General features: G+C 35.8%; 1 protein-coding gene across 6 annotated transcripts in view; it reads left to right on the plus strand.

Annotated features, from left to right (window-relative positions):
- The window catches only part of FNDC3A (fibronectin type III domain containing 3A), a 191,063-nt gene that overhangs the window by 16,799 nt on the left and 153,213 nt on the right, over window positions 1–21,051 (plus strand). For 5 of the 6 annotated variants that reach the window (XR_014255896.1, XM_082434386.1, XM_082434391.1 and 2 more), the window contains exon 2: window positions 16,680–16,817. The exons of the other annotated variant lie outside the window; for it this stretch is intronic. Coding sequence is in view for 4 of the 5 variants with exons in the window: in XM_082434386.1 (XP_082290512.1) it covers window positions 16,719–16,817 (99 nt within the window). In the remaining variant the exon portion in view is untranslated. The remainder of the gene's footprint in view (window positions 1–16,679; window positions 16,818–21,051) is intronic. 6 annotated transcript variants of the gene reach the window in all.

Genomic DNA, 21,051 nt, shown 5'->3' on the forward strand with positions numbered 1-21,051 from the left:
GATAATAGATAAACAGATAACAAAGTATCCTTCCCCTAAATTGTGGTAATTCTGTCTGTGTTGCATGGCAGCCAAATGTCTTAGTAGAATCCTGAATCAGAGGCCCAACTAATCTCCAGAAACATATTAATTTCAGTTTATAGATAACACATTTTTTTAGTAAATAAGAACTCACTCTAAGTTGCTGGTAAGTAATACTTAGTCTTATGCAGAAATCTAAGAAAGTGCCTGTCATTTTCCCAAAATATGTATAAACAGAATATTGATTTTTCTTTCGGTTAAGGGTATATCAAGAGCACGTTGGCTTCCATTGGTGAAACCAGACCATACTTTTTTTAAAAATCTTGCTTTTAAAGCATTGCCATTTGTGTTCTACTTGTGATAAATTCATTTACCTTTCTACTGCCCATTGCGTACATTAAAAATTAAGAGTAGTGAATTCAGTTCCCTGTCAAGATGGAGTAAAAGGGACTAAACTTACTCTTCTGTCTGAAACAACTAAAAAAAAATTAGAAAAAAAAATACATGAAACAGTGGCACTCAAGATGTTAGATATCGTGCAGCGGAAGAGGGAAAACATGAGCCCTAAGATTGGCTCTGCTTATTGCCTGGAGAAAGTTCCCAGGGCACAGGGAGGGGTGTCCCAAGTAGGTCCCATCTCCCTGAGTTGAGATGAAGCTGGCAGTCCAAAGAGAATAGAGTGTGCAGATCCAAGTACCAGAGAAGAGAGCACTAAACATAAAAAGGACCTCAATGATCTGAAGAAGGTCCCCCTTGAGTATTTAGCACAGTACTGATAAGTGCATACCTGTGAGGAAACTACCCAGGGCTAGAGAGTCACCTAAAAGGATTATATATTAAATAAAACAGTATCCAAGCTTATACAAGGCCAGAAATAGCGCCTGTTCCCACCAGCCAGAGTAGAAAGCCTCACAATTCTCAGGGCATTTGGTAGAGTACTCTGGAGGGTCTTGGCTCAGTGGTGGGGAAAAATTAACCCTAGACTAAATGTAGCTGTGTTCCTGCCTAACACAAGAATATAACTTTGTTCTTGCCTAAAGCAAGACCCAAAAGGATCAAACTGTTTCCAAGTCACTTAGCCACATCTCATAGCAAAGCTCAAGAATAGTTATAGGAATACAGAAATATCCAGCAGCCAACAAGGGAAATTTGACAGTGACTGACATTCAGTCAAAACTACTAAACTTGCAAAGAAGCAGAATAACACAAACCATAATGAGGAGAAAAATCAGCCACTTGAAACTGGCCGCAAAATGACATTGATGATGAATTAATAGTCAGGAACATTAAAACAGTTACGTTTGTATTCAGTATGTTGGAGAAGCTAGAGGAAAGATTAAACATGTTATGTAGAAGTATCTTCTAGATTATAATTACAATGTCAAAGACAAGATACATTGGATGGGATTAATGGCACGTTAGACATTGCCAAAGAAAAGATTATTGGATGTGAAGACATAGCAATAGAAACTGTCGAAAATGATACATACAGAGAAAAGAGAATTGTTTAAAAATGTGAACTGAAAAAAATATTTGAAGAAATAGTGGCCAAAATTTTTCTGAATTTGATAAAGACTATAAACTAAGAAGCATGATAAGCACAAGAAAGATAAATGTCTCCAAGGAACATCATAATTAAATCACTTAAAGCAAGTGATAAAGAGGAAAAAATCTAAAGCAGCCAACATTAATACAGGACAAAGATAAAAGTAATAGATTGCTCGTCAGGAGCAATGTAAATTAGAAGGTAATGTAGCAATATCTTTAAAACACTAAAAGAAAAACGTGTCAATGTAAGATTCTTTACCCAACAAAAATATCTTTCAAAAGCAAAGTAATGACTTTCCAAACATGCAACAGCTGAAATAGTTAATTACCTTCAGTCCTGTACTAAATGACATGTTAAATGGAGTCCTTCAAGCAGAGGAAAATTAAACCATATGGATACCTGGGCCTGAGGAAATGGTAACTACATGGGTAAATATATAAGATTTTAAAACTATTATTATTTAGGTAATTTCAAAGGACAGTTGACTGTTTAACATGATAATGATAATGACTGTGGAGTTTATAACATATGTAAAAGTAAAATATATGATAATTATAGCACAAGGAAGGGGAGAAAGGCAGATATATTGTTGTTTAAGGTTCTGATACTTATACCTGAAGTAGTAAGTTAAACTGTGATAAGTTAGACTGTGAAACATTAGACTGTGATAAGTTAAAGATGCGTATTATAAACCCTAAAGCAACCACTAAAGTAATAAAGAATTATAGTCTATAAAGCCAGTGGGGATACAAAACGATATAATAAGAAATAATCAAAGACAAAGCAGATAAAGAGGAAAAGGGGAATGAAGAACACATGGGACAAATAGAAAACAAATAGCAAGATGGTAGATTTAAACCCAACTATATCAATAACCACTCATAAACGATCTAAACGCTATAATTAAAAGGCAGAGATCATTGGATTCAATTTTTTAAAATCAATACCCAAGCATATGATACCCACAAGAAACCCACTTTAAATATAAAGACACACATAAGTTAAAAATAAAAGGTTGGAAGATAGACCATGCTAACACTATCCAAAAGAAAGCTGGAATGACTATATTAGATCAGAAGTTAGATTTCAGAGCAAAGATTACCAGGGACAGAAGGGTCATTTTGTAATAATAAAGGGATTAATTCATGAAGAAGACAGAATCCTAAATTTTTATACATGATAAAACTGCAAAGAGAAATATACAAATAAGTAATTTAGCAGAGGTTCTAATACCCCTCTCTCAACAATTGATAGAACAGATAGTATGTAAAACCTAAAACTTTAAAATTTCTTGAAGAAAACGTAGGAGAAAATCTTTGTGACCTTTGATTCCACAAGGATCTTGTAGATAGAACTCCAAAAGCACCATCCATAAAATAACAAATTAATCTCTTGGATTTGTCATAATTAAAACTTCTCCTCAAAAGACATTGGTAGGAGAATGCAGAGACAAGCCACAGACTGGGAGAAAATATTTGCAAATCACTTAACTTGATAAAGGACTATTAACCCGAGTATATTAAAGCGCTATCAAAACTGAGTAATAAGAAAAAACAATCCAGTAACGAAATGAGCAAAAGTATTGACCAGATGCTTAACCAAAAAGCTATACAGAGGGCAAATAAGCACATGAAAACGTGCTGAACATCGTTAGTCGTTATGGAAGTGCAAAGCCTGGGATTTTAAATAGATAGTAGGAAAATTTGGGAGGTGATGGGTAGGTTAATTATCTTGATCATAGTAGTGGTTTCATCAGTGTATTCATGTGTCAGAATTCATCAAGTTGTATACTTTAAATGTATTATTTAATATATGTCAGTTATACCAAAATAAAGCTATTTTTTAAATCTATAGTAGTTAGCACATTATATGTGCTTGATGCCATTTCCTAGGAACATTTGAATGTTTTGGGGTGTGTGTGTGTGTGTGTGTGTGTGTGTGTGTGTTTTAACCTGTAGGAAATAGCAGTTTCAATCTGAGAGAAAAATTGATTTGGCTCATAGGCTATTGATTTGGCTGAAATATCCAAAGGCAACTTCAAAGGCCTCATTAAACTTGATTACTTACAAATACTTTCTTCTCCTTAAGGAAACTATTTTTATCTATTTCTAGTTGAAGAACAAGAATGTATTCACATCTGGGTTGGACCCTTCAAGAATGAAGTATTCTTTACATTGTTATCACCCTGACTCCTTCATTATCAGTTAATACTTAGAGAAAATTAGTTTTACATCTATAATCTGTGTGGTCATGGGACTAGCAGCATCAGCTTAACCTGGGAACTTATTAGAAACGTGAATTATTGGGCCCTATCCCACACCTATTGAAACAGAGACTAGGTGTAGAGCCCAACAGTCTGTTTTAATAAACCCTGCAGGTGATTCTGATACGTGCCAAAGTTTGAAAGCTATGGTCTTAGAGCAACAGTGGGACTTCAGATACTTAGGTACTGATAGTAGTAGAATTCATTTCAAGAAATCTCACAGGATGGCATACTTAAGATTTGTGTATTTCATCATATGTAAATTTTGCCTTCAAAAAAGAGTTAAATACTGAATAGTAGTTACTGAAACATGCCTGAGGTGTTTAGGGGTAAAGTATACTGATGTCTGCAACTTTGAAATGCATTTTTATTTTTTGAATTTTATTTATTTATTTATTTTTGACTGCATTGGGTCTTCGTTGCTGTGCGCGGGCTTTCTCTAGTTGTGAGTGGGGGCTACTCTTCGTTGTGCACGGGCTTCTCGTGGTGGCTTCTTTTGTTGTGGAGCACGGGCTCTAAGCATGAGGGCTTCAGTAGTTGTGACACATGGGCTCAGTAGTTGTGGCTCACGGGCTCTAGAGCACAGGCTCAGTAGTTGCAGCATGCAGGCTTAGTTGCTCTGTGGCATGTGGGATCTTCCCGGATCAGGGCTCGAACCTGTGACCCCTGCATTGGCAGACAGATTCTTAACCACTGCGCCACCAGGGAAGTCCTGAAATGCATTTTTTTAAAAAGATGGATAGAGGAACGCATGTGATAAAGGAAAAATGTTAACTTTATTATCTAGATGGCAAGTATATGGTATTCACTCTTTAATTATTTCAGCTTTCCTGTAGGTTTGAAATTTTTCACGATAAAATATAAAATCCTCATAATGACTCCTTTTTAAATTTTTGTGCAAGATACTGAAATATGCCCAGATGTACTTTTAGACAAAATAATGGTGGGTGATAATGAAATTTTAGCATCTTAACAACAATTATGGGCAGATATAGAAGATGGTGTTTTAATATATTGATACTGCATTTATTTATCCTAGAAATTGGCTATTTGAGATATTTCTAGTAAATTGGATATTAAAATGTGATCTCATTAATGTTCTCTAAATTGTCTCCATTGATTGACTCTTGATATATCAAGATGAAAATGTTCATCAGTTATACCTACATGATCTGGTTATCATTACTTTTAAAGTTAGACACAATTTATTGGTTTTTAAAACATTTTGTTATAGAAGTCATACCAGTCAAATGGAAAGTATTTCCATTAAAAGAGGTTTTTTTTAAAAATATTTATTTCTGGGCTTCCCTGGTGGCGCAGTGGTTGAGAATCTGCCTGCCAATGCAGGAGACACGGGTTCGTGCCCTGGTCTGGGAAGATCCCACATGCCGCGGAGCAACTGGGCCTGTGAGCCGCAATTACTGAGCCTGCGCGTCTGGAGCCTGTGCTCCACAACAAGAGAGGCCGCGATAGTGAGAGGCCCGCGCACCGCGATGAAGAATGGCCCCCGCTTGCCACAACTAGAGAAAGCCCTCGCACAGAAACGAAGACCCAACACAGCCATAAATAAATAAAAATAAAAATTATTAAAAAAAAAAAAAAACTTATTTATTTTATTTTTGGCTGTGTCGGGTCTTAGTTGTGGCACGCGGGATCTTAGTTGTGGCATGCGGGATCTTTTCATTGTGGCGCGCAGGCTCTTCCTTGTGGCATGCAGGCTTCTCTCTAGTTGTGGCATGTGGGCTCAGTAGTTGTGGCACGCAGGCTCTCTAGTTATGGCTCGAGTGTTCAGTAGTTGCGGCACGTGGGCTTAGTTGCCCCGTGGCATGTGGGATCTTAGTTCCCCGACCAGGGATCGAACCCGTGTCCACTGCATTGGAAGGCAGATTCTTAACCACTGGACCACCAGGGAAGGCCCTAAAAGAGGTTTTAAAAATGATGAATGATGAAAGTGAATAGTAGTGTGTGCATTTAATATGAATCCTGATTCAAACAAATTTTAATAAAAATTAGGCAATTTGAAATTTGAACACTGGTGATTTCAGGAATTATTGATTTTTATGTATGGTAATGGTCTTGTGGTTATTTATATATATATATATATATATATATATATATGTATGTGTGTGTGTGTGTATGTGTATGTATAAAAGTCCTTATTTTTCAGAGGTGCATACTGAAATATTTGCAGATGAAAGTACTTCAAGATAATACAGGACAGGAAGAAGTAGGTGGTGGTAGAGATGAAACTAGACTGGCTGTGAGTTGAAATGGTTGAAGCTGGGTGATGAGGACATGGGAGTTCATTATACTAATGTTTACTTTGGTGTATGTTTGAAATTTTCCACAAATAAAAATATTTAACAAAGATATACTAGAGGTTAAATTGAACTTATGCAGGGTGATGTGAGAACCTAACAACCATGTAATACATGTTTCTATGGGAAAATATTTTCCAAGTTTTTCTGACTTCTAAATTCAGTGTTGGAAGGCAGCCTGTTTCTATGTTGAGGACTGCCTCTTTTTTAATGTAATACTCTCCCTTATTTGATATCAATCATTTAAAATCATTGATAACACTCTCTCTTCTTGTACAAATATAAATTTCTTCTATAAATTAAAAAAAGCATAACTGTCCTTTATGTCTTAATGAAAGTTCACACTAAGATATGAAAATTCAGATGAAGCAAAATAATGCATTAGATTAATTACATATCTTTTTAAGAGTCATTTTTCTGGAGTACAGTTAACATGAAACAGGGTAATTGAAAGAATTAATTAGTCTTAGGAAGAATATAAAATCTAATATCATGTACTTATTGTATAAAATCTGTGAAATACTTGTTTTAGGTTTCTGGTAAGAAATAAGATGACTCTGCATAGTGATTCCTGTGACTTTCATCACAGGAAATTTCACTACAGGTGATTTTAAGTGCCCCCCCCCTTTGTAATATTTATTTATTTATTTGGCTGTGCTGGTTCTTAGTTGCAGCATGCAGGATGCCCATAGGGGATCTTCGTTGCGGCATGCGGGATTTTTTAGTTGCGGCACACGGGCTCCTTTAGTTGTGGCAGACGGGCTCCTTTAGTTGTGGCACACAGGCTCCTTTAGTTGCAGCATGCAGGCTCTGAGTTGCAGCATGCGGGATCTAGTTCCTTGACAAGGGATGGAACCTGGGTCCCCTGCATTGGGAGCACGGAGTCCCAACCACTGGACCACCAGGAAAGTCTCGCCCTCCCCCCTTTTTTAATCTGATGTAATCAAGTTTAGAAAGTAAAAAATCCAAACGTAGAAAAAAAAGAAATAGAAATCTAAATGGGAAAAATACATTTTAGGATATCAGTTCATAAGATGAATTAGTAATTTGGATAAAAGTCCAAGTTCAAGGAAAATTTCCCTGAAAGGGTATTAGCTGATAAGCCAGGTGTGACTCTGTAGTTGCCTAGGGCTCCTCAAGACTGTTCATTTTTGAATCAAAATTTTGATGAAAGTGGTATAACCATATCCACATTACAAAACAATTGGGGAAATAGAGAAAAAAATACTGTAATTCCACCATCTTAATATAATTGTTACTATAATATTAATACTTTTGCATAATGTTTTTTCATATGTATATCTTCAGGTAATCCTAAAGTCTAGATTTAAATGTACTAAATCTACTTTGGAGTGTATAATAATCTTGTGATTTCAGATATGGCCTTGGAGTCCTATAATTTTTAGTTTCATTGATTTAGACAAATCAAAAGACCAGAAAAATGTATTGGGTTTCTTAATCTAAATGCACATATTTTTCCTGTGAGTCTCTCAATTACACTATGGCTGTAATCCAAGTAGGATCCTGCTTTGCATTTTCCCACATACTTTTTAAACAAGTAGAGCTGAAGTTTCAAACCCCACGCCAAGCTTATTGCCATGAGTTAGCTACCTTAGATTCTAGGTATAGAGTATTGTCATTATGACGGCAGCATCTTTAAAAATAGAACAAATTCAGGTAGAATGGATGGCTATGAGTGAGGAGATTAAGGAAGAAAAACTGTGGCAAAATATATGCATAAGGAAACTGGTACAGATTCAGAATTATAACAGGGAGTGGGTGAGAAAACAGTACTGTTGCTAAACCTAATAGCATTGTAGACTGAATCTCCCCCCCCAACCCCCACCCCACAAATTCATATCTTGAAGGCCTAACCTCCCAGTGTGATTGTTTTTGGAGGTAGGGTCTTTGGGAGATTATTAGGTTTAGATGAGGTCATGAGGGTAGAGCTCTTATGATGGATTAGTGCCCTTATAAGAAAAAGAAGAGACCAGAGCTTTCTCTCTCTTGGCCAAGTGAAGGTACAGCAAGAGGGTAGTCATTTGCAGGCCAGGAAGAGGGCCCTCATCAAGAATCTGACTATGCTGGCACCTGATCTTGGACTCTCAGCCTCCAGAACTGTGAGAAATAAATGTGTGATGTTTAAGCCACCCAGTCTATGGTATTTTGTTCCAGTAGCACGAGCTAAGACAGTAATTGGTACCAATAAGTACAGTGCAGCAGTAACAGATATCTAAAAATGTGCAAGTGGCTTTGGAACTGGTTAATGGGTAGAGGCTGGAAAAGCTTAGAAGTACATGCTAGAAAAAGCCGAGATTGCTGTGGGGACTGCTAATGGCAACTAGTGAGAGCTTAGAAAGAAAAGAGGAGAGCTGGAGGAAAAAACTTCCATCTTCTTAGCGAATACATAAATAATCATGAACAGAATGTTGGTAGAAATATGGACAGTAAAGGCCATTCTGATGAGGTCTCAGATGAAAATGAGGAACTTGTTATTAGACAGTGGAGAAATGGTGATCCCTATTGTAAAGCGTTTGAGAACTTGGCAGAGTTGTGTTCATATTCTAGCATTTTGTGGAAAGTGAAACTTGTGAGTGATAAAGTTGGATATTTAACTGAGGAGGTTTCTAAGCAAAGTGTTGAAGGAGTAGCTTGGTTCCTTCTGACTGCTTAGTAAAATGGGAAAGGAAAGAAATGAATTGAAGAAGGGTCTGTTAAGCAAAAAGGAACCAGAATTTGAAGATTTGGAAAATTCTAAGCCTATCCAGGTTGCAAAAATGAGAAAGCACCTGCAGAAGAGAACACAAAGAGTATGGCTGACCAGCTATTTGATAAGGATATAAGTGTGATGTGAGCCATGGACCTAATCAGCATCTCAACAAAAGCCAGGAAGAGAGATGGAATTATACCATTGGAAACCCTGCCAGGTGGGACTAAAGGAAACAGAGAAAATGGAATGAAATGAAGGAACGCTTCAAACGTGTTATTCTTCAAGAAAACGAAGGATCCCAAAGGTGACTCAAAGTCATCAGGGCTGTTACTCCCACAGGTTCAGAGTGCAGAGGCCTGAGGGGCGGGATACCTTCACCTCAATTTCAAAGGATGGGACTTCTGCCCTGCAGAGCCACATTGACAGGGCTCCACCAAGCTAAAGGAATGTCTGTGGAGGTGATGCCACACCCTTTGGGTCCAGAGGGCAGAGCATGGAACCAAAGACATTATTCTCCAGCCTAAAAATCTAATGGTATTTGCCTTGCTAGGTTTTGAACTTGCTTCGGACCTGTCACCCTTTTCTTCCTTCTGATTTCTTCCTTTTGTAATGAGAATATCTATCCTATGCCTGTCCCACCATTGTAGTTTGGAAGTGTGAAACTTAACTGGTTTCACAGGTTCACAGCTGGAGAGGAATTTTGTCTCAGGATGAATTGTACCTCAAGTGTCACCCAAATCTGATTTAGATGCAACTTTAGACTTTATGTTGAAATGGGTCAAGACTTCTGTGGCTGTTGGGATGGAATGAGTGGTTTTTTGTTTTGTTTTGTTTTTTAATTTTACATGCAGAAAGGCATGAATTTTGGGGCCCAGGGGCAGAATGTATGGACTAAATGTTTGTGTCCTTCCAAACTTCATTTGTCATAGCCCTATACCCTAATGTGTTGGTGTTATGAAGTGGGGCCTTTGGAAGGTAATTAGATTTAGATGAGGTCATGAAGGTGGAGCCCCCATGATGGGATTAGTGCCCTTTTAATCCAAGAAGAGGAAGAGAGACCAGAGCTTTCTCTCTCCGCCATGTGAGGATACAGAAAGAAGGTAGCCCTTTGCAAGCCAGGAGAAGGGCCCTCACCAAAAACCTGACTATGCTGGCATCCAGATCTTAGACTTCCTACCTGTGAGAAATAAATGTCAACTGTGAGAAATAAATGTCTGTTGTTTAAGCCACCCAACCTGTGGTATTTTGTAGCAGCTGGAGCTAAGTTTGCAAATATTTTTTTCCCATTCCATAGGTTGCCTTTTTTTCACTCTGTTGAATGTGACCTCTGATGCACAAAGGTTTTCAGGTTTGATGTAGTCCCATTTGTCTATTTTTGCTTTTGTGGCCTTTGCTTTTGGTGTTATATCTAAGAAACAATTGCCAAGTCCAATGTTATGAAGCTTTTCCCCTATTTTCTTCTTGTATAGTTATGGGTCTTATATTGTGTTTTTAATCCATTTTGAGTTAATTTTTCAATGTGGTGCAAGATAAAGGTCCAACTTCACTTGAAAAAAAAATTTTTTTTTTTTTTGCATGTGGATATGCAGTTTTCCCATCACCGTTTGTTGAAGAGACTGTCCTTTCCTCATTGAGCGGTCTTGGCACCATTGTCAAAAGTCATTTGACCATATATATGACAGTTTATTTGTGGGCTCTCTATTTTATTCCACTGGTGTACTTGTCTGTCTTTATGCCAGTATCACACTGTTTGATTGCTGTGGCTTTGTAATGTGTTTTGAAATCAGGAAGTTTAAGTCCTCCAACTTTGTTCTTTTTCAAAATTGGCTGTTTTCGATTCCTTGAGATTCCACATGCATGTTATTTTATTTTAATTTATTTAATTTATTTTTTAAATTAATTAATTAATTTATTTATTTTTGGCTGCGTTGGGTCTTCCTTGCTGGACGTGGGCTTTCTCTAGTTACGGCGAGTGAGGGCTACTCTTTGTTACAGTGCGCGGGCTTCTCATTACAGTGGCTTCTCTTTTTTTTTTTTTTTAATTTTATTAGCGTATACTTGATTTACAATGTTGTGTCAGTCTCTGTTGTACAACAAAGTGGATCATATATATATATATAGATATATATCTGCTCTTTTTTAGATCCTTTTCCCATATAGGTCATTACAGAGTACTGAGTAGAGTTTCCTGTGCTATACAGTAGGTCCTTATTAGCTATCTATTTTATATATAGTAGTGTGTATATGTCAATCCCAATCTCCCAATTTATCCCTCCCTCCCATCCTCCCTGGTAACCATAAGATTGTTTTCTACATCTGTGACTCTCTTTCTGTTTTGTACCATGATTTTAGATTCCACATATAAGCAATATCATATAATATTTGTCTTTCTCTGACTTACTTCACTCAGTATGACAATCTCTAGGTCCATCATGTTGCAAATGTTACTATTTTTTGTCATTCTTTTTTATGCCTGAGTAATATTCCATTATATATATGTATATACACACACACACACACACACACACACACACACACACACACACACACACACAGTGGCTTCTCTTTGTTGCAGAGCACGGGCTCTAGGCACGTGGGCTTCAGTAGTTGTGGCACACGGGCTCAGTAGTTGTGGCATGCAGGCTTCAGTAGTTGTGGCTCGCAGGCTCTAGAGTGCAGGCTCAGTAGTTGTGGCGCACAGGCTTAGTTGCTCTGCGGCATTTGGGATCTTCCCAGGCCAGGGATCGAATCTGTGTCCCCTGCATTGGCAGGCAGATTCTTAACCAGTGCACCACCAGGGAAGTCCTATTTCATTTTATTTTTAATATTTATTTATTTTATTTATTTTATTTTATTTTTTTTGGCTGTGTTGGGTCTTTGTTGTGGCACTGGGCTTCTCTCTAGTTGTGGCTCGCAGGGTCCAGAGCACATGGGCTCTGTAGTTTGCGGCACTCGGGGTCTCTCGTTGAGGCACGAGAGCTCAGTAGTTGTGGCACGCAGGCTTAATTGCCCCGCAGCATGTGGGATCTTAGTTACCCGACCAGGGATCGAACCCACGTCCCCTGCATTGGAAGGCAGATTCTTTACCACTGGACCACCAGGGAAGTCCCAGATTCTATATGAATTTTAGAATGAATTTTTCTGTTTCTGAAAAAAATGCCGTTGAGATTTTGATAGGGATTGTATTCAATCTGTAGATTACTTTGGGTGTCATAGACATCATAACAATATTAAGTCTTCCAACTATGAACACAGGATGTCTTTCCATTTATTTGTGTCCTCTTTATTTCTTTTAGAAATATTTCATGGATTTCAGTATACAAATCTTTGTTTTCTTTGGTTAGATTTATTCCTAAGTATTTTATTCTTTTTAATGCTATTGTAAACGGAACAGATTTCAGATCGGTTCAGTTAGTGTATAGAAATGCAACTGATTTTTGTGCATTGATTTTGTATGATGCATTTTTAGTGAATTTGTTTATGAGTTCTAATAGTTTTTTAAAAACCTTTAGGGTTTTCTACATGTTAAGATCCTGTCATCTGTGAACAAAGATAGTTTTACTTATTTATTCCCAGTTTGTATGCCTTTTATTTCTTTTTCATGCCTAATTGCTCTGCCTACGGCTTCCAATACTATGTCTAATACTGTGAATAGATGTGGTGAGAGTGGGCATTCTAGCCTTGTTCCCGATTAGAGGAAAAGCTTTCAGTCTTTCACCACTGAGTATGGTGTTAGCTGTGGGCTTTTCATATGTGGTGTTTATTATGTTGAAGTAGTTTCCTTCTATTCCTAGTTAAGTGTTTTTATCATGAAAGGGTGTTGAATCTTGTCAGATGCTTTTTCTGCATCAGTTGAGATGATCGTGTGTTCATTTTACTTTTAAAAAATTTTATTGAAGTATATGCAGAGAAGTACATACTTAGTGTACAGTTCAGTTTATAATACACTAGTAGTTACCATACAACAGCCTCCCAGATCAAGACGTAGAACAGTACCAGCACCCAAAAAATTGCTTTCATGCCCCTCCCAGTCCCCATACTTTCCTCCTTTCCAAAGGCAAATCACTACGTGATTTTTAATACCACAGACAAGTTTTATTGGTTTTTAAACTTTCTATAAATAAAATTGTGCAGTATGTACTCTTCTGTGTGTTTTTCACTCACACTGTATTTGTGAAATGTATTTGTATTGTTCTCTAAATTTCTACTTCATTAATTTTCATTGCTGTATAGTAGACCATTGGGTGAATCAGATACAGTTTACCATTTACTGTTGAGGGACATATAGCTTATTTACAATTTGGGGCTATTAAAGAAGAATGCTGCTATACATTATAATAATGCTGCTATACATCCCTTCATGTACTTATCTTTTGGTGTGCATGTGCATGCATTTCTTTTTGGTATATACCAGGAGTCTAATAGCTGGATCATAACTGGGTCATAGAATATTTATATGTTCAATTTTGGTAGGTAGTATCAAACTGGTTTCCAAAGTGATTTTATGAGTTTTCATTCACATTCCATATGAGTGTGCTAGTTGCTCTGTAGCCTCACTAATACTTGATATTGTCAGTCTTTTCCATTTTTACTATCCTAGTATGTGGTGGTATTTCATTATGATTTTAATTAGCTTTTTCCTAATAAATAATGAACTTGAGAATCTTCTCATATGTTTATGGGTCTCTTGAATTTCCGCTTTTGTGAAGAGCACATTCAAGTCTCATCTCATTTTTCTATTTTTTAAAAACTCAATTTGTAGGAGGCCTGTATATATTACTAAATATGTCCTCTTTTCCAGTTGTATGTGTTGTAAATATTTTTCAGTCTGTGGCTTGCATTTTCATTCTCTTAAAGATTTTTTAAATGAATCGTAGTTCTTAATTTTCATGAAGTTCAATATGTCATTCTTTTCCTTTATGATTTAAGAAACATTTATACCCTGTTTAAAAAATCTTTCTCTGTGTCACAGTTATGAAGATATTCTTTTGTGTTATCTTCAGAAGTTTTTTTGTCTTACTTTTTGCATTCAGATATGCATACAATCTACCTGGCATCAATTTTTTAAACACTGTTTAACTTGACATTAGTTAGAATTCTGACTAATAGAAAATTTGCAAGAATAATACAAAGATATCCAGCTGTTCTTCACACGGACTCCCCAAATGTTAATATTTTATTGTATTATTACCACATAGATGGTCAAATATTGATACATAGATATAGATATAAACAGATATGCTGGAGCCATCTTGTACTTGTATATAAAAGTTGATTGTTAAAAATTCAGGCATTTTCAGGTCGATTTTTAAACCATGATGGCTTGAAATGGGGCATGGAGGAATATGTATTCCATGGAAATTAGCAAATGGAACAAATCACTTCTCCCCTTTTTTGCACGTATCAAATATTACATTATTAAAAAGCAAGCAAAAATAGATGCATAACTTAAAACAAGTGGGTATTTGTGGTCACAAGATAAGATGAGAACACAGGAACTTAGTAGTAACAAAATTAGAAGAAATTGATTTAAAGAAGAAGCTGACAGTGTTCTCTATGCAGGAATGAAAGGAATTTTTAGGTTTCTAAATGCAACATTTTAGTTGCATGACTGAAGTTTCCAATTTGCAAGCTGAAATAAATCCAGCTACTTTGCATGTAGTGTGATGAATATGGCCATAAAAGAAGGCAGTTCATAAATGAAACGATGTTATAGCTTTGAAAAGAGTAAAATCAGAGATAACACCTTAAATGGAATGATAATATTAAAACATAGCAGCATACGGCTTCAGATTCATTGTATAATACCACTGTTCTTGGAATTAACTGGAGAGTCAGAAGAAATTTCTATTTTTATTTGTAAAGCTTCCAGTCCACCTCTTGAAACCAAATTATGGTTGTATCTTCAGCATTACATTCTAACATTTTTGTAATAATGGTGGCTTGCAGTTTTAACTAAGCATATTAAATAAAATATTAGAATACAATGACAAAAGAAAAATTCTCAGTGGTTGTTATTTTTTTAATTTATTAATTTTAAAAGGTAAATTACTTATAAACTTTCTCTGGTTAATCCTGAGTTAGCTTCCTAAAATGTTTCTTCTTGAACTAAATCTTACGACATGCAAGAGGGAAAATACATTGACTCTTTCCCATCTTATATATAATTCTTCGTGTGTTCCACAGAGTGAAATTATTTGACATGATTTAAGGTACTCAGTGATTTTGTTGGACTTTAAGAAATATAGCAATACAGATTAAGCCAGAATTTAGATTTGCCCCTTCATTTATATGTCTATAAAAATGTTTATATACTGTATATATAAAACATACATGTGTTTATATCATATGTATTTATTGTATAAATATTTATGTATATGTTATGTTTAAATGGCATGCATTTTTATGAGATAGTTAAATAATATAAAATGTTCCATACTATAGTTTTAAGTATAAAATCTTGAAGTAGATACCTGTATTGAATATTTTTTTTAATCTTAAAACAGTGTTTATGTATCTAAATAGAAAGCTGTTTTTAGGTTAAATCAACTTGTATGAAAGTTTTCTGCAAAGATTCAAGATTTTTAAATAAATAGCATGAATTTAATGTCTTATAAAAGTTAAACATTTTGACACTGCTGAATTGTAGAATGCTGCAAGCATCCAAAAATGTTTGTTATTTTGTCTTTCAGTATAGATTTGATAAAATTTATGATTAAGCTCAGTTGTACTCATTTTGACTTGTAATTTGCTGATGTTTTAATGGTTGATGTTATGTAGGGTAGACTAATATTGCTTATATCAAATCTTTTACTTTTTATATAAGTGATACTGTATATACAGTTAAAGAGTTCTAAGTGTATGTGCTTGTATCACTGAAATGATTTGGCTTATTGTAAAGTATTCAGAAAAAAATAATAAAACCAGAATGACAGAAGACCAAAGCCAGAGCTTAACACTTAAAACTTGAAGATTCTTTTTCTAATCCCGAGCAAATTTTTCAAATTTTGCTGTTTGAGGAATCAGTGAAAAATTATAATTCTTGTGAGTTCCTAGAGACTGGTAGGGTGATGAGGGGAAACTGGGCCTTCATAAACACCTTCTCAGCTCAGATTAAAAAATCAGTGATAGAGTTGCCTCATTCAATCATTGCATTTTAATTCCTATCCCACTGTTTAGCTAAAGTAGTGGTGGTTAAATAAATATTATATAGAGGTGGAAGGGATAGAGAGACAGACAGACATGGAATTTATTTTTATTTTTGGCTGCGTTGGGTCTTTGTGGCTGCGTACGGGTTTTCTCTAGTTGTGGCGAGTGGGGGCTACTCTTAGTTGTGGTGCACAGGCTTCTCATTGCGGTGGCTTCTCTTGTTGCGGAACACAGGCTCTAGGTATGCGGGTTTCAGTAGTTGTGGCACGCGGGCTCAGTAGTTGTGGCTTGAGCTCTAGAGCGCAGGCTCAGTAGTTGTGGTGCACGGGCTCAGTTGCTCTGCAGCACGTGGGATCTTCCTGGACCACGGCTCGAACCTGTGTCCCCTGCATTGGCAGGAGGATTCTTAACCACTTGCCACCAGGGAAGTCCCTAGACATGGAATTTAAATAGAAGCTCCTGATGTGTATCGTGGTTTGCTGTCTACATTGACAGACAGCTGGTAAATAAGAAATATATTTCCTTAAATGATCTGTTGACAGAAAAAAGCTGTCAACAGAGTACTGTAAAATTTCCTTTGACAAGAATCTATCTTTATCTTGAATGTATTATATTTTAATATATTTTTAACGATGTACATACAAATGGCTATATATTTTTGTTTTTCAGAGTTGGAGGGTTATCCGGTATATTAATGTCTTATTGATAATGGCAGAACATCCACCACTACTGGATACAACTCAGATTTTAAGTAGTGATATTTCTCTTCTATCTGCCCCTATTGTAAGTGCAGATGGAACACAACAGGTAAGGAAACCGAAATGTTTATTTTCTTATGTCTAGTACACATGTATTTCTTTCAGAAGAATGCAAAATTTAGAACAGAATGAGACATCACAACAGTAGGTTCCTGTTAATTCATATTTTAAACTCCAGTTCAAAATGTTGTTTTGGTTTTATAGGACGATGAAATAATGAGACTGTTTGTGAAGTTGCTTCTAAAATGTCTCACTAATTAATGATTAAATTTCTTGTGTTTATATTTAGTTCCCACTGAAATTTTTTTTTTTACTTTAGACAACGTACTAGTCCCTGAGTGTTTTTCAACTAAGTTTAACCTTGTACCTTAATGATTATTATAAATGATTATTTCAAATCATTATGAAATCATGACTTAATTATGTGATTAAATGACTGCCTGCATTATATTATAATAAAATGTTATCTCTTTTTCTTCTTTTCTCCTCACCAGAATCCCCCCTCCCAAAAGCAAACACACAATTCATGGTGTGTTTTTCTCCCAACCCAGGGCTTTATAAATAAAGTTCTCTTATTTTGTTGATGCCTCATTCCCTCAATAATCCTAAAGGGATGGGAATGAGGGACTTTCATAAGTACCTGTTATGTGCCAAGCAATGTACTTAATTCTCACAACTACCCTGTATGGTAGTGATTTTAATATTGTAAGTGAAGAAACAAAGATTAAGGACATAATAAATAATAATAAGAAGAAGGAACAATTTGAGTTCTCACTATATAAAAAACATGTGCTAAGAACTTTATGATCTTATTTAATTCTTTCAGCAATCCTGTCCCTATTGCAGATGAAACAAAATGAGTTTCAGAAAGGCTCAAGATCACACAAAGCTTTTTTGCTCCATTACTCATACTGCTTCCTTGGGAAACTAAAATAATGTAGTCTTATTTTGTTACTTTACAAACTTCGTGTCTATAGTGGACAGTTATTATTTGCTTACAAGACAAGGGACTACTTTGTTAACTTGGCTATTGAAAAATCAAGTGATTAGCTTGTTTTCTAAAGTATATATTGGTTTTGATTTTCACATGTGCTCTGATAGCTTTTAGCAGCAACCTCTTTTCACTAAAGTTGATTTTTGTAGTCAAATTTAAGTCTGTTAAAATTTTCTTCTCCCTAAAAAATAATAGATGTGGCAGATATTCATTTACTTCGAGGCTCTGGGAGTGCTTTCAGTTATCATTGTTGCTTCAGGCAGATCACTGGCTTCAAGTTGTTTATAGTGTAATACAAGAAAAAATCTATTAAGCAGTTAATTACAGTACACTGATATAGTTGCTAAAGTGTATAGTCTGTTAAAGGGAAGACAGTAGGCTGAAACAAGACCCACAGTGACTTCCTAAGACTTATTTCTCTCTTTTCCCCCAAAAGGAGATTCTCTTGGCAGAATTTTTCTTGAAATCTTGAGGGCACCATGGCTAGCATATAGTAGTAGTTGTGTAGATGGATATGGAGAAAGGAGCTGGGGATAGAAGAGCACACTAGAGCAAGATTTGAAGGATCAGGGAGAGTCACTAGGTCTAGAGGACCTAATTTTTTTTAGTTAGGGTTTGAAAAATCAGGTGTCAAGAAGTGGAATAAAGCCTTAAATTCTAACTGGCAAAGAGAGTGCCTTGTAGTTTGATAGGGAGAGAGAAGAATGAGTGGAAAGAGCATAGGATTTGGTTGATAGACTTAGATTTGATTTGGGTGACTTAAGACAAAGTATTTAACTTCTCTGGGTATGTTTGCTTCTCTATAAGATAGAGGTAGTAATAGCTGCTTAAAGTAGCTGTAGCTATGAGGGTGAAATGAGCTTGAAGGAGCTTAGTAAATATTTGCTAAATTTGAATTGAAGCACTTAATAAATGTTTAAAAGACTGAAGAAACTATATAGGTATGTCAGTCAGGACTTAAGTCAACAGAGATAGTTATAGTAAGATAATAGATAATTATGATGGATACAAACTAAAGTATAAGTGTGAGAGAGTGGACCAATAGCTATGGTAGAATGTAAGGAACTGAAGAAAAGTAGATAACAGTAAGTAGATAACAACTGACAACATGCATCTCTTTGTCTTAACTCAGGAACTTACTGGTATGCCAAGCATGGCCAAGTTAGAGCTTGCCTCTGGTGATATGACACTACCTGGTTGGTGCCCAGAGTAAAGAAGCAAGCTAAAGACAGTTCCTGACAGGAGGAAGTCTCGGGTACATGCATGATGTTAAAAATTTAGGAAAACAGATAGGTTGTCCCTTGTCTTTACTCTCTTGGGAATATTATTCTATTTCTTGGGAATATGAGATTTCTGTTCCATCCCTTGAGATCAAATTAATTTTCTTATGGTTAGCCATCCAGATTATCTATCTACTCATTAATATTTTCTAATTTTTTATAGCAAACATATTTTATACAATGTCACATTATACATAGTGGGTCTTTTGGCTTATGAATTATACTAGAGGGACTCTCTCCTGACATCATTACTGCTGGTGTTGCTTTTAGGGAAGCTATAATAGACATTTATCATTCATTTTGATTGGCAGCACCTGAACTATTTTTTGTGTTTGAAGAATTTCATTCCCCTTTTTTCTATAATAAACTTTATTTTTAGAGCGTTTTAGGTTTACAGAAAAATTGAGCAGAGTGGTTTTTTCATGTGCCTCTCCCACACAGTTTCCCCTATTATTAACATCTTAATAGGTACATTTGTTACAATTAATAAACCATTATTGATACATTATTATTAAGTTCCATGGTTTACATCAGGGTTCATTCTTGGTATTGTACAGTTCTATGGGTTTTAACAAATGTGTAATGCTGTATATCACTATTACAGTATTATACAGAACAGTTTAACTGCCTTAAAACTCTGCTGTGCTCTATTATCCCTCCCTCACTCCCCACCCCTGAAACTTTGGCAACCACTGATATTTTTACTGTCCCTATAATTTTTGTCTTTTTCCAGAATATCTTATAATTTGATTCATACAGTATGTAGCTTTTTCAGACCAACTTCTTTCACTTAGCAATATGGTCTGGAAAATTTCTTCTTGTGGCTATTTCAATAGCTCCTTTTTACTATTGCATAATACTTCATTGTTTGAATGTCCCGGTTTATTCATTCACCTGTTAAAGGACAGCTTGATTGTTTCTAATTTTTGGTGATTATAAATAAAGCTGCTCTAAACATTTATGTGTAGGTTTTTGGATAGACGTAAGCTTTCAACTCAATTGGATAAATATCTAGGAACATCAGTGCTAGATTGTTCGGTAAGACTCTGTTTAACTTTATAAGAAACTAACTGTTTTCCAGAGTGGCTATACCATTTCGCATTCTCAAGCATGTCCTTGATTTGAGATTGTATCCTTTCCTGATGGAGCAGGTAAAGCGTTTATGAGTGCTTGTGCTGCCCTGTTAGAACCCCCAAATATGCTTTAGGGACTATGAACTTCAAGCACAAGTGGAATGATCCCAGCTGTATTCACTATTGCTACCATCAAAAGAAAGTTCAGATATTTTGGTTTCTTGTGTGGTTCAGTACTTTCCTAATTTAACTTTACCTTCTCTAATTTTTACTCATTTACCTTCCAAAAATATTGAATGCATTTAAACTTTTGGCTAAGATCTTTCAAAACTCAGTGCCTATCTAGCTTCTTTATCAGAATCTTCTCCATTTCATTCATTTTTTAATTATTATTTTATAACTCTATAATTATTTTCTCACTTGTACCTGCTTGATTTTGATTTATGGAGGTGACTGAGTAATGACATAGAGAGACTAATGCCATTGAAGGCAAATTTTTATTACTTACATTTCCTGAAAGAAGGGAGCACACCATGCCATGCTGGGCCACAGGGGAAACATCACGTTTTGGTCAGGAGGCAGAAGCAGGAACAAGAGGAAAGCCTAGGCCAAAGCCATTAAATTGGTGTTTTCTCAGGAAAGGCACAACAGTGTAGAGTAAGTAGCTTAGGATTGGCTATTTAATAATTGTGGGAGGCAAGAAATAACAAGTATTGACTAGGATATGGAGAAAAGGAAACCCTTGTATACTGTTGGTAGGAAGTTATGGATAAATTGGTGCAGGCACTATGGAAAACAGTAGGGAGATTCCTCAAAAAATTAAAAATAGAACTACTATACGATCCTGCAATTTTATTTCTTGGTATTTATCTGAAGGAAGTGAAATCACTGTCTGGAAAAACTGTATGTACATTTTTGTGTTGCAGCATTACTGTG

The sequence above is a fragment of the Balaenoptera physalus genome (assembly GCF_965194825.1).
Source record: "Balaenoptera physalus genome assembly, chromosome: 18".
Taxonomy (NCBI): Eukaryota; Metazoa; Chordata; class Mammalia; order Artiodactyla; family Balaenopteridae; genus Balaenoptera; species Balaenoptera physalus.